Source organism: Dendropsophus ebraccatus, chromosome 5 (genome assembly GCF_027789765.1).
Source record: "Dendropsophus ebraccatus isolate aDenEbr1 chromosome 5, aDenEbr1.pat, whole genome shotgun sequence".
Lineage (NCBI taxonomy): Eukaryota > Metazoa > Chordata > Amphibia > Anura > Hylidae > Dendropsophus > Dendropsophus ebraccatus.
In genome coordinates, this window is record NC_091458.1 from 8,790,178 (window position 1) to 8,804,282 (window position 14,105).

Consider the following 14,105-nt stretch of genomic DNA (forward strand, 5'->3'; position numbering starts at 1 on the left):
CTCAGAGGTTTCGGACCATCCCTAGTGGCAGCATATACGTAACAGAGTCCTTTTTTTTTAAAATGTTAGCAAGGTGCAATAAAGTGTTCAGTGAAACTTTGGATGTTTCACGAAAACATCACTTTTGGGGTCTTATCTGCCTAAAATCAGCTAAATATTCCAATATCTATCCCTGAATTGTACAGCAACAATTGTAATGTAGGAGCAAATGGATCCAGTGAAGCCTTTTCAGAATACACACCAGCTGCCTGTCTGTCAGAATACAGCTGCTGTACAGGTAGCCGGCCGATTACCTCTATATCCAGACGGAATATACTGTGCTGTGTCTTGTAGTAGCTCTAATAAGGGCTTTTGGGGTCTATCTTGCCTACAATCAGCTAAATCCTTCCTTTCCCTGCTGGATCCTCTCTTCCTGAATAGCTTCAACATGGCTTCTGAGGACGAGCAGGAAGTGCCTAATTCTTCAACCCTGGAGGTCACATGAGTAAGCCAGCGCCAATGAATGTAGACGCTGTTCTCGCCAGCGTGCTCCTAGGGCCTCTAACACCCCCCCCCCCCCCTGCATAGTTATTGGTCCAAAAAAGGCGCCAGGGAAGATGGGAGGGGAAACAAACTTTTATTGTGTTTTCGGTCTGATAACGAATAGTGTAGTATTCCATCCAATACCTACTTGATCGAGCACTACTCGCTCATCTCTGATCCTATCATGTGTGATACTGTCTACTGAGCCATGTATCTAATTCTATCATATGTGATACAGTCTGCTGAACCACGTATCTAATCCTGTCCAGTGTGATATACTGTCTTGGCAGTGTATACTGTCTGCTGAGCCATGTATCTAATCCTTTCTGCTGAATAGTGTATCTAATTCCATCATATGTGATACTGTTTAATGAGCAGTGTATTGGATTATTTCATGTGTGATACTGTCTGCTGAGCAGTGTATCTAATCCCATCAAGTGTAAAACCATCTTCTGAGCTGTATATCTTATCCTATAATTTGTGATAATGTCCGCTGAGCCATGTATCTAACCCTGTTATGTGTCATACTGTCTACTGGGCTCTATGATACATGTGTGATACTGTCTTCTTGGCAGTGTATCTAATCCTGTCAGTGTTATACTTACACTCTGTGGACGCGTCACCCACATCTCATCTTCTTATTATTACAGATTGGGTGATAATAATCTACCAGAAACTTCCTGCTCCCAGTTGGCCTCTGTAATAAGGAATAACCCCTCCCTGAAGAGTCTTCAGCTGTATAATAACCCTCTGTCCGGTCCTCACTTCAGGGACTTGGTGGAAGCTCTGTCCAGTCCAGCCTGCAGGATAGAGGAACTAGTGTGAGTATAAGAGATGTGTACAGGACTGAGCCATGTATCTAATCCTATCATGTGCATAATTGCTAACATTTGACATTTTTTTCCAGAGACACTTTTTAGCGTTGATAAAAGGGGTGTGGCTTATTGTGGGTGTGGTTTACGAGGTGTGGTTTGTCACCAGTGTTTTGGGTTGTTTTTCCCCCCCCCCATAACTTTCCAGTTAGAACTTTACAGTAAGAACAACACAAAAGGATGAGGGGTGTAGTAGCAGTACAGGAATAGATGAGGGGTACAGTAGTAGTACAGAACAGATGAGGGGTACAGTAGTAGTACAGGAACAGATGAGGGGCAGGGGTGTAACTAGGAATCATGTGGCCCCATAGCAAACAACTGCATGGGGCCCCACAAAACCTTGGTAGCTGGAGGTGACTGGGGCAGATTGGGGTAGCTGGGGCAGACTGGGGGGTGACTGGAGCAGACTGGGAAGTGACTGGAGCAGACTGGAAAGTGACCGGAGCAGACTGGAAAGTGACCGGAGCAGACTGGAAAGTGACTGGAGCAGACTGGAAAGTGACTGGAGCAGACTGGAAAGTGACCGGAGCAGACTGGAAAGTGACTGGGGAAGGCTGAGGTTGACTGGGGGTAGCTGAAGGGAGACTGGAGCAGACTGGGGGTGACTAGAGCAGACTGGGGGTATCTGGAGCAGACTTGGAAGTGACTGGGGCAGTCTGAGGGTAGATGGGGCAGGCTGGGGGTGACTGGAGCAGACTGGGGTAGCTGGGGCAGACTAGGGGTGACTGGAGCAGACTGGGGGTAGCTGGAGCAGACTGGAAAGTGGCTGCGGCAGACTAGGGGTGACTGGAGAAGGCTGGGGGTGACTGGGGCAGACTAGGGGTGACTGGAGAAGGCTGGGGGTGACTGGGGCAGACTAGGGGTGACTGGAGAAGGCTGGGGGTGACTGGGGCAGACTGGAGCTTTATCTCCTTCAGCATCATCCCCCTCATGTGGCCCCTCAGTATACACCAGTATAATACAGTGTGCTGTGAGACTGCTGGGAGTGCTGTGATACTGAGGAGCCCACATGAGGGGATGATGGTGAAGGAGATAAAGCTATATACATTGGTATGAGAGACTGGTAATCAGAGCTGTGTATACAGTATATACCAGTCACAGCTCTGATTACTATTCTCCTCTCACACCAATGTATATGGCTTTTCCTTCATCATAATCCCCCTCATGGAGGCTCCTCATTATTACCTGGCTCCATGCAGCACACGGCCATCTTCATTTCCTTAAGGGTCTTCTAACCCAGAGGCCAGAGTGGTGCCCCTGCCAGGACCTGTAGCTGGAAGGAGAGAGCGGCATCTAGTGGCTGGAGGCAGAATATACAGCCTCCAGCTAATAGTGCCAGCTTTACTTTACTTCGGCTTATAGTTAGCATTGGGGGCCGTTACGGGGGCGAGGCGTGACGTCACAGGGTGACATTAATTTGCCAGGAATGCCCTGTCAAATCCGGTACAGTCCTGGCAAAACCGGGACTGTTGGCTACTATGCATGTATACTGTCTACCGAGTCATGTATCTAATCCTCTCATGTGTGATACTGTCCGCTGTACCATGTATCTTATCCTCTCATGTGTGATACACCCTGCTGAGCCCTGTATCTATCCCCTATAGAGTGTAAGCTCCTATGGGCAGGATCCTCCCTCATGTATCTAGTAACCTCTGCCCCCTGTCTGTACCTCGCTGTCCTCTGTTACAATGTGTTACCCCAGTATTCTGCCATGTAAATCACTGCAGGAGATGAGGGATAAAGATTCTTATTAACAGGGTTCTGGAGTCGGTAAGCCGCAGCTCTGACTCCAACTCTGACTCGTGAATTCTGTCAGGAACGACTCCGACTCCCGACTCATAAATGGCCGGTCATATACCAGGGGAGTTATTATCACACTGGCTCAGCAGCTTCTCCCTAATATCCTACATGATCCTGGGGTGACTTCTTAAGGAATGAGGAAAGATATAAACCAGCTTCTCCTGTGTGTGCAGTGGATGCAGCCAGTCTCCAGCCTCCATGTCCTGAACTACTCACAACTAGACTAGATGGAGCAGGTGGTCTTTTCCTGCTGACATCTTCTATGTTTGTAACTAAATATTCACCAGACACACAGACACACTGCTAACACTGCCAGATCCCTGTAATATAAAGGTCACACATAGTGATATAGAGAGGTCACACATAGTGATATAGAGGGGTCACACATAGTGATATAGAGAGGTCACACATAGTGATATAGAGGGGTCACACATAGTGATATAGAGGTCACACAGTGATATAGAGGTCGCACATAGTGATATAGAGGGGGTCACACATAGTGATATAGAGAGGGGTCACACATAGTGATATAGAGGGGGGTCACACATAGTGATATAGAGAGGTCACACATAGTGATATAGAGAGGGGTCACACATAGTGATATAGAGGGGGGTCACACATAGTGATATAGAGAGGTCACACATAGTGATATAGAGAGGGGTCACACATAGTGATATAGAGAGAGGGGTCACACATAGTGATATAGAGAGGGGTCACACATAGTGATATAGAGAGGGGTCGCACATAGTGATATAGAGAGGGGTCACACATAGTGATATAGAGAGGGGTCACACATAGTGATATAGAGAGGGGTCACACATAGTGATATAGAGGGGTAACACATAGTGATATAGAGGGGGGTCACACATAGTGATATAGAGAGGGGTCACACATAGTGATATAGAGAGGTCGCACATAGTGATATAGAGAGGGGTCACACATAGTTATATAGAGGGGGGTCACACATAGTGATATAGAGAGGTCGCACATAGTGATATAGAGAGGGGTCACACATAGTTATATAGAGGGGTTACTGTGGGTGTGGGGGCAGTAACATATATAAAGGTTTCCATCATGTCCTCCCTTTCCCTTCTTCCTCCTGTAACATATATAAAAGTTTCCATCATGTCCTCCTTTCCCTTCTTCCTCCTGTAACATATATAAAGGTTTCCATCATGTCCCTCCTTTCCCTTCTTCCTCCTGTAACATATATAACGGTTTCCATCATGTCCTCCTTTCCCTTCTTCCTCCTGTAACATATATAAAGGTTTCCATCATGTCCCCTTTCCCTTCTTCCTCCTGTAACATATATGAAAGTTTCCGTTATGTCCTTCCTTTCACTTCTTCCTCCTGTAACATATATAACGGTTTCCATCATGTACTCCCTTTCCCTTCTTCCTTCCTGTAACATATATAAAGGTTTCCATCATGTACTCCCTTTCCCTTCTTCCTCCTGTAACATATATAAAAGTTTCCATCATGTCACTCCTTTCCCTTCTTCCCTCTGTAACATATATAAAGGTTTCCATCATGTTCTCCTTTCCCTTCTTCCTCCTGTAACATATATAAAGGTTTCCATCATGTCCTCCTTTCCCTTCTTCCTTCCTGAAACATATATAAAGGTTTCCATCATATTCTTCTTTCCTTCTTCCTCCTGTAACATATATAACGGTTTCCATCATGTACTCCCTTTCCCTTCTTCCTTCCTGTAACATATATAAAGGTTTCCATCATGTCCTCCCTTTCCCTTCTTCCTCCTGTAACATATATAAAAGTTTCCATCATGTCACTCCTTTCCCTTCTTCCCTCTGTAACATATATAAAGGTTTCCATCATGTCCTCCCTTTCCCTTCTTCCTCCTGTAACATATATAAAAGTTTCCATCATGTCACTCCTTTCCCTTCTTCCCTCTGTAACATATATAAAGGTTTCCATCATGTTCCCTCCTTTCCCTTCTTCCTCCTGTAACATATATAAAGTTTTCCATCATGTCCCCTTTCCCTTCTTCCTCCTGTAACATATATAAAGGTTTCCATCATGTCCCTCCTTTCCCTTCTTCCTTCCTGTAAAATATATAAAGGTTTCCATCATATTCATCTTTCCCTTCTTCCTCCTGTAACATATATACATGTTTCCATCATGTTCCCTCCTTTCCCTTCTTCCTCCTGTAACATATATAAAGGTTTCCATCATGTCCTCCTTTCCCTTCTTCCTCCTGTAACATATATAACGGTTTCCATCATGTACTCCCTTTCCCTTCTTCCTTCCTGTAACATATATAAAGGTTTCCATCATGTCCTCCCTTTCCCTTCTTCCTCCTGTAACATATATAAAAGCTTCCATCATGTCACTCCTTTCCCTTCTTCCCCCTGTAACATATATAAAGGTTTCCATCATGTCCTCCCTTTCCCTTCTTCCTCCTGTAACATATATAAAGGTTTCCATCATGTCCCCCCTTTCCCTTCTTCCTCCTGTAACATATATAAAGGTTTCCATCATGTCCTCCCTTTCCCTTCTTCCTCCTGTAACATATATAAAGGTTTCCATCATCTCCTCCCTTTCCCTTCTTCCTCCTGTAACATATATAAAGGTTTCCATCATGTCCTCCCTTTCCCTTCTTCCTCCTGTAACATATATAAAGGTTTCCATCATGTCCCTCCTTTCCCTTCTTCCTCCTGTAACATATATAAAGTTTGCCATCATGTCCCTCATTTCCCTTCTTCCTCCTGTAATATATATATAGGTTTCCATCATGTCCCTCCTTTCCCTTCTTCCTCCTGTAACATATATAAAGGTTTCCATCATGTCCCCCCTTTCCCTTCTTTCCTCCAGACTATACAGATTCAGATCCTTAAGTCTTTCCTGATTTGGTTTATACCTCACACCCTCCACCATTTTTGTAGCCGTATTTTGTAGAGTATAGGGAGGTACAGTACAGGCTCCATCACAGCTACAGCTTAGAGCTCTGTGTTCCGAGGAGCCTAATAGGTGATGGAGACACCAGGTGGAGTACCGAGAAGTACAATACAGGCTCCTGCTTCTGAGGTGCTGACATTGTGAGGAAGGTGTGTGTGAGTGTGTGTGATACCTTTATTTTTCCGGTAGTTGCTGTACTTTTCCCACAATCTGATCCGTTACTTGCGGCACAAGTGCCAAAGAGGAGTCATGGTGCCGCACTTTGTCCCGCCTTCCAACTACTTCCTCCTCCCAGCTTAACCTGAATATTCATTGCAGGCAGGCTCCGGCCTTCATGGCGACATCATCTGTTGCTGCGCATGCTCCATTGACGGCAAAGGCCCCTCTTGACAAACAATTCGCGCATGCCCCGTAGGGCGTCAGAGCGGCGCAGGTGCACTGTGCGCATCAACTGAGGGCATAGACTCTGGCCGGAATTGTTCATCGGGAGCGCATGCGCCGCACAGAGCCAAGGCGCGCGGGGCCTTTGCCGTCAACGGAGCATGCGCAGCGACAGATGATGTGGCCAGGAAGGCCGGAGCCAGCGATGAATATTCAGATGAAGCTGGGAGGAGGAAGTAGTTGGAAGGCGGGAAAAAGCGCGGCACCATGACTCCTCTTTGGTACTTTTGCCGCAAGTTACGGATCAGATTGTGGAAAAAGTACAGCAGCTACCGGAAAAATAAAGGTAACACACACACTAACACACACACACCTTCCTCACAATGTCAGCACCTCAGAAGCAGAAAAGGTTATGACAGATTCCCTTTAAGTCATCCTCTCAAAAGAAAAATAGCATATGCACAAAAAATGGTAGCACATCACGAAAATCTTTATTATAAACAAAAAACAAAAATGGAGGACAAGGCACTACTATATCTGTAAAGTGGGGTGCTCAACCCAATATGACATGAGAAAATCATATGAGACAACAAACAAGGAAAAAGCCATGTCACACATACAAGGGTGGCACATCCCCAGAAAAAATGATCGAATAGACTGTATGTGAAAGTGAAGAGTAATACAAATTTTATTAATACACAAAAACTACAAAGTGCAAGACATACATAATAAAATCAAGTAGTTTTTGTGTATTAATAAAATTTGTATTACTCTTCACTTTCACATACAGTCTATTCGATCATTTTTTCTGGGGATGTGCCACCCTTGTATGTGTGACATGGCTTTTTCCTTGTTTGTTGTCTCATATGAAAATCTTTATTATAACACTGACATAGATACAAAATACCACATAAATATATGAATGTACAGGAGTAGTAAAATGAGGGAAACAACACCCCAAATACTGCTCTACATTAAAAACACTAAAATGTCACCATAAGTCCTGCTGGTGTACCAGCCAGGACTAATCTACCACTCTGACTCTGGACTGTATGTACAATAACAAAAATCCAACATCTCTACCTAGACAGAGACCCGTTAAAACAAAATATAACCACAAAAAATGGAGAATAGGAAAAAAATTGGAAAAGATCACCATATGCAGTCCAACAGAATGAGAGTCAGATGGGATAAGAAATCACCCCACGAGTTCCACCATCTAGCGGCTTCCTCAGGGATGTGCTCTGCTGGAACTTGAAGAAATACTTGAAAGAAGAAGTACACTTGTGCCCGTCGACCTTTGTCGCTAGAACCACCTTCTTCCCTGCAGTGTCGGGGTACCTGTCCTACATGGGTGACACAAGCCCCAGTCCTGGTTACCTGAGTTGAGCAGATTGTCTGAGTGTGTCCCGATGTCACCTGCGCTGCGAGATAGAGTACCTCGGCCTTCACTATAGCTGCTAGTCTCTATCCAGATCAGTTCCTCAATCTAGGATACTGCACTGTGTAGAAATGTTCACGGCGTGGGTTGTCCTTCCTTTAGTGTTTAGCACTGCATCTTGACTATAAGTGTAGCTTAAATAGGATGTCTCTGCGTTCTCCATACGTGTGTCCACTACGACAGCTGGTCTTTCCCGGAGAGGGAACCTGGCAGAGCCAGGCTACTGGCCAAGTTCAGCAGGGATGCCTGATCTGTGTCTTGCTCCACTGAGAATCCGAAAAGAACTGACTATAAAGGACCTACACTTCATCTCCCCATGTGACTACTTCCTACAGGGTATGTGTAACAGCTCCTCTGAGTGGTGGAGAAGAGAGTGCATATAAGAGAAGAGAGTAGAGATAGATAGGAGAGGAGCATCTCTCATTGGTGCACAGAATCACAAGATATAACAAAAACCCTTGACTTACTACAGCTGTGAAACATACATATATATATACAGTGACATCTTGTGGTAAAACCTGAGAATGCACCTTCATTAACACTTTACTCCAGGGGTCCTCAACTGGCGGACCGCGGTCCGAACCCGGACCGCGGAGGCCAGCTGTCCAGACCCCTGGTGAGACCTCCTAACCGCCCCGGATCCGGTCCGTCCCGGAGCGGTTAGGAGGTCCCGCTCCCCACCGCAATGCCTCCCACCCTATAGGCATACTGTCCTTAGATTTCAGTAAGCCTGTGGGGCTGGGGGCAGTGTCGGTCCGGCCCCCGCCTGATACGCCCTCTCTGGGGATGTCCCGGGGATTCCCCAGCAGAGTGCGCACCAGTGACCTCAGTGTACGCCACCGTCCTGAACTTCCGGTAGAGCAGGCCGGCGACAGACGCTGAGGTCACTGGTGCGCGCTCTGCTGGGGAATCCCCGGGACGTCCGCAGAAAGCGCGTATCAGCAGGGGGCCGGGCCGACAGGAGAAGAGAAGAAGACAGCTGCAGCGGGGAACGAGGTGCTAGGTGAGTTGTGTTTTTGTTTTTTGTCTGGGGACCATCTATAAGGGGAGAGCGCACAGGGGGCTATATACTACAGGGGGGACCTCACAGGGGGCTATATACTACAGGGGCAGAGCACAGGGGGGCTATATACTACTGGGGGGACCTCACAGGGGGCTATATACTACAGGGGGAGAGCACGGGGGGCTATATTCTACTGGGGAAGTTCACAGGGGGCTATATACTACAGGGGGAGAGTGCACGGGAGCTATATACTACTGGGGGGATCTCACAGGGGGGCTATATACTACTGGGGGGAGCTCACAGGGGGGCTATATACTACTAGGGGAGAGCACAGGGGGGCTATATACTACTGGGGGGAGCTCACAGAGGGGCTATATACTACTGGGGGGAGCTCACAGGGGGCTATATACTACAGGGGGAGAGCACAGGGGGGCTATATACTACTGGCAAGAGCTCACAGGGGGGCTATAAACTACTGGGGGGAGCTCACAGGGGGCTATATACACTACAAGGGGAGAGCACAGGGGGGCTATATACTACTGGGGGGAGCTCACAGGGAGCTATATACTACAGGGGGAGAGCGCACAGGGGGGGCTATATACTACAGGGGGAGAGCACAGGGGGGCTATATACTACTGGGGGGAGCATACAGGGGGGCTATTTACTACTGGGGGAGAGCACACAGGGGGGCTATTTACTACTGGGGGGAGCTCACAGGGGGCTATATAATACTAGGGGACAGTGTACAGGGGGCTATATACTACAGGAGGAGAGCGCACAGGGGAGCTATATACTACTGGGGGAGCAACAGGGGGCTATATACTACTGGGGGAGAGCGCACAGGCGGGCTATACACTACTGGGGGAGCAACAGGGGGCTATATACTACTGGGGCAGTCACCCCCTTTGTACCTAATATCAAAGGCCTGGTGAGAGAGAAAAAATGCCAGTTTTCCCGCTAATAAGCAGCAATTCTGTATGTAAATAGTTGAACGTTTGTGAAAAGTAACAAAACACGTTTCCTACTGATGTTCAGCTCGGACCTTCACCTGACAATAGACGCCGGTAAGTGGACCTTCACTAAAAGTTGTTGAGTACCGCTGCTTTACTCTATGGAGCAGAATTTACTACAGGTGCCCAAACTAAAAAAAAAAACAAGGTGAGACACCACCTTCCCCTTTTAGGAGATATGCCCCCATGCAGTCCTCTATAGTAAATAAGCCCCCATGCAGTCCCTTATAGTAGATAGGCCCCCCTATGCAGTCGCCTATAGTAGATACACCCCTATGCAGTCACTTATAGTAGACAAGAACCCCATGCAGTCCTATTATAGTATATAATCACCCTTTTATAATGCCCTATAGTAGATCCCCCAGAACCCCTATCTTCTTTGCACCCTTGCAGTCCCCTATTAGAGGGCTGCCTGTGCAGGACGTCAAGGCCACCTGCACCCATCAATTCTGTGTGTGTCCTAAAGGCGCATGCACAATTGAATGGGGACTGGGGCCCGGGACTCCCAGGAAGGTCCTGAAGCGCTGCAAAATCTGACCCTGACCCTCTGTGGGCCGGTCCTATCCTCCTCCCGGCCCAGCGACTCTTTCTCCCTACAGCAGGAGGCCAGTCTGATGCTAGATAACTAGTGTAACTAGATATAGTGTAACCTCTTCCCACTCCCAGATACCCCCCCCCCCCAAGTTCACAGTATAGTGTAACCTCTGCCTGTGCATATTATAGAAGGATCATGTGACCTCCAGGCCATTGTTTTAATAAATCCCCAATGTCACCAGATCTGGAGATGGTTCATCCTAGGGACCATCCATTCACTGTATGATCTAAGGTAAATGCACAATCGTTACAATACAAAGGCACTAAAACTGCCGCTTCTGTTTCTGTTCTAGGATGGGGGACAATGGATTATCTGAGGAGGAAGAGGAAGAAATAAGAAAGATAGAAGAACACAAACCAGATCTGCGCATAATTTTCTGAGCAAGAACAAGAAGCTGGATGTGATGAGCAGATGATAGGGCTATTGATGGTCAATACTTCTTTAGAGCTCATGTATTAGGAGGGTATCTTGGTGCATTATGGGTAATATCACTGATGAGGAAATGTATTATAATAAAGGTAATTCCTGGGTCATACAGGAATGCTCTATCCCGGCCAATGATATGTCCAGTAACTAAAACCTGTCCTATCCCCAGGACTATGGGGTGTAGCAGTGATCTCCGGAGCAGAGGGTCCTGTATAATGCTCCTATCCCCTGGACTATAGGGTGTAGCAGTGATCTCCGGAGCAGAGGGTCCTGTATAATGCTCCTATCCCCAGGACTATGAGGTGTAGCAGTGATCTCCGGAGCAGAGGGTCCTGTATAATGCTCCTATCCCCAGGACTATGGGGTGTAGCAGTGATCTCCGGAGCAGAGGGTCATGTATAATGCTCCTATCCCCAGGACTATGAGGTGTAGCAGTGATCTCCGGAGCAGAGGACCCTGTATAATGTTCCTATCCCCAGGACTATGGGGTGTAGCAGTGATCTCCGGAGCAGAAGGTCCTGTATAATGCTCCTATCCACAGGACAATGGGGTGTAGCAGTGATCTCCGGAGCAGAGGGTCCTGTATAATGCTCCTATCCCCAGGACTATGGGCTGTAGCTGTGATCTCCGGAGCAGAGGGTCCTGTATAATGCTCCTATTCCCAGGACTATGGGCTGTAGCAGTGATCTCCGGAGCAGAGGGTCCTGTATAATGCTCCTATCCCCAGGACTATAAGGTGTAGCAGTGATCTCCGGAGCAGAGGGTCCTGTATAATGCTCCTATCCCCAGGACTATGGGATGTAGCAGTCATCTCCGGAGCAGAGGGTCCTGTATAATGCTCCTATCCCCAGGACTATGGGCTGTAGTAGTGATCTCCGGAGCAGAGGGTCCTGTATATCCCTCCTATCCCCAGGACTATGAGGTGTAGCAGTGATCTCTGAAGCAGAGGGTCCTGTATAATGCTCCTATCCCCAGGACTATAAGGTGCAGCAGTGATCTCCGGAGCAGAGGGTCCTGTATAATGCTCCTATCCCCAGGACTATGGGGGGTAGCAGTGATCTCCGGAGCAGAGGGTCCTGTATAATGCTTCTATCCCCTGGACTATGGAGTGTAGCAGTGATCTCCGGAGCAGAGGGTCCTGTATAATGCTCCTATCCCCAGGACTATGGGGTGTAGCAGGGATCTCCGGAGCAAAGGACCTGTATAATGCTCCTATCCCCAGGACTATGGGGTGTAGCAGTGATCTCCGGAGCAGAGGGTCCTGTATAATGCTCCTATCCCCTGGACTATGGGGTGTAGCAGTGATCTCCGGAGCAGAGGGTCCTGTATAATGCTCCTATCCCCAGGACTATGGGGTGTAGCAGTGATCTCCGGAGCAGAGGGTCCTGTATAATGCTCCTATCCCCAGGACTATGGGGTATAGCAGTGATCTCCGGAGCAGAGGGTCCTGTATAATGCTCCTATCCCCAGGACTATGGGGTGTAGCAGTGATCTCCGGAGCAGAGGGCCCTGTATAATGCTCCTATCCCCTGGACTATGGAGTGTAGCAGTGATCTCCGGAGCAGAGGGTCCTGTATAATGGTCCTATCCCCAGGACTATGAGGTGTAGCAGTGATCTCCGGAGCAGAGGGTCCTGTATAATGCTCCTATCCCCAGGACTATGGGGTGTAGCGGTGATCTCCGGAGCAGCGGGTCCTGTATAATGCTCCTATCCCCAGGACTATGGGGTGTAGCAGTGATCTCCGGAGCAGAGGGTCCTGTATAATGCTCCTATCCCCAGGACTATGGGGTGTAGCAGTGATCTCCGGAGCAGAGGGTCCTGTATAATGCTCCTATCCCCAGGACTATGGGGTGTAGCAGTGATCTCCGGAGCAGAGGGTCCTGTATAATGCTCCTATTACCAGGACAATGGGGTGTAGCAGTGATCTCCGGAGCAAAGGGTCCTGTATAATGCTCCTATCCCCAGGACTATGGGCAGTAGCAGTGATCTCGGGGGCAGAGGGTCCTGTATAATGCTCCTATCCCCAGGACTATGGGCAGTAGCAGTGATCTCCGGAGCAGAGGTTCCTGTATAATGCTCCTATCCCCAGGACTATAGGGTGTAGCAGTGATCTCCGGAGCAGAGGGTCCTGTATAATGCTCCTATCCCCAGGACTATAGGGTGTAGCAGTGATCTCCAGAGCAGAGGGTCCTGTATAATACTCCTATCCCCAGGACTATAGGGTGTAGCAGTGATCTCCGGAGCAGAGGGTCCTGTATAATGCCCCTATCCCCAGGACTATGGGGGGTAGCAGTGATCTCCGGAGCAGAGGGTCCTGTATAATGCTCCTATCCCCAGCACTATGGGGTGTAGCAGTGATCTCCGGAGCAGAGGGTCCTGTATAATGCTCCTATCCCCAGGACTATGGGGTGTAGCAGTGATCTCCAGAGCAGAGGGTCCTGTATAATGCTCCTATCCCCAGGACTATGGAGTGTAGCAGTGATCTCCGGAGCAGAGGGTTCTGTATAATGGTCCTATCCCCAGGATTAACCATTACTTAACATGACACATAACCTGTCACCAGGGACGCCGTCAGCACCTGGCTTACATGGGCAAGTGCTGGGGCCCACAGCACCTCTGGGGGCCCAGTTTCCCAGTTGCTTACTCGGCAACTGTGGGCCCTGCCGGGTGTGCCACCATCCAGGGTCATCTCGGGGATCCGGGACACAGTTGTCCCGAATTCCTGGGTGAGCTAACCAGTCAATTACGTGCACGCCTTTAAGACGCACACGCAACTGACTGAGCGCAGCCAGCCAGGATTTCCGGCATAGGCAGCATCCTTAGCACACACTGCTGGTGCCAGAGAAGAGAGAAGACCACCTGCGGGGAGATCTACAGCAGCGGGGGAGCGAGTTGTTTTTGGGTGAGTGTTTTTTTGTGTTTTTTTTTATTCTGGATTGCACATAAGGGGGACAATGCTGAGGGGGGCATCTATAAGAGTGACAATGCTGAAGGGGCAATCTATGAGGGGGACAATGCTAAAGGAGCCATCTATAAGAGGGACAATGCTGAAGGGGCCATCTATTAGAGCAGGGGTGGGGAACCTTTTCCATGTCGAGGGCCGGTCGAGCATTAATAAAATCATTCGAGGGCCGCATA

At 48.3% G+C, this 14,105-nt stretch overlaps 1 protein-coding gene across 1 annotated transcript in view; it reads left to right on the top strand.

Moving 5' to 3' along the window:
* Window positions 1-11,049, top strand: part of LOC138793990 (NACHT, LRR and PYD domains-containing protein 3-like) — a 90,316-nt gene extending 79,267 nt beyond the window's left edge. Inside the window, exons 12-13 of the mRNA XM_069972755.1 lie at window positions 1,173-1,343; window positions 10,833-11,049. Coding sequence (XP_069828856.1) covers window positions 1,173-1,343; window positions 10,833-10,920 — 259 coding nt within the window. The 3' untranslated portion in view covers window positions 10,921-11,049. The remainder of the gene's footprint in view (window positions 1-1,172; window positions 1,344-10,832) is intronic.
* The last annotated feature ends 3,056 nt before the right edge of the window (window positions 11,050-14,105 follow it).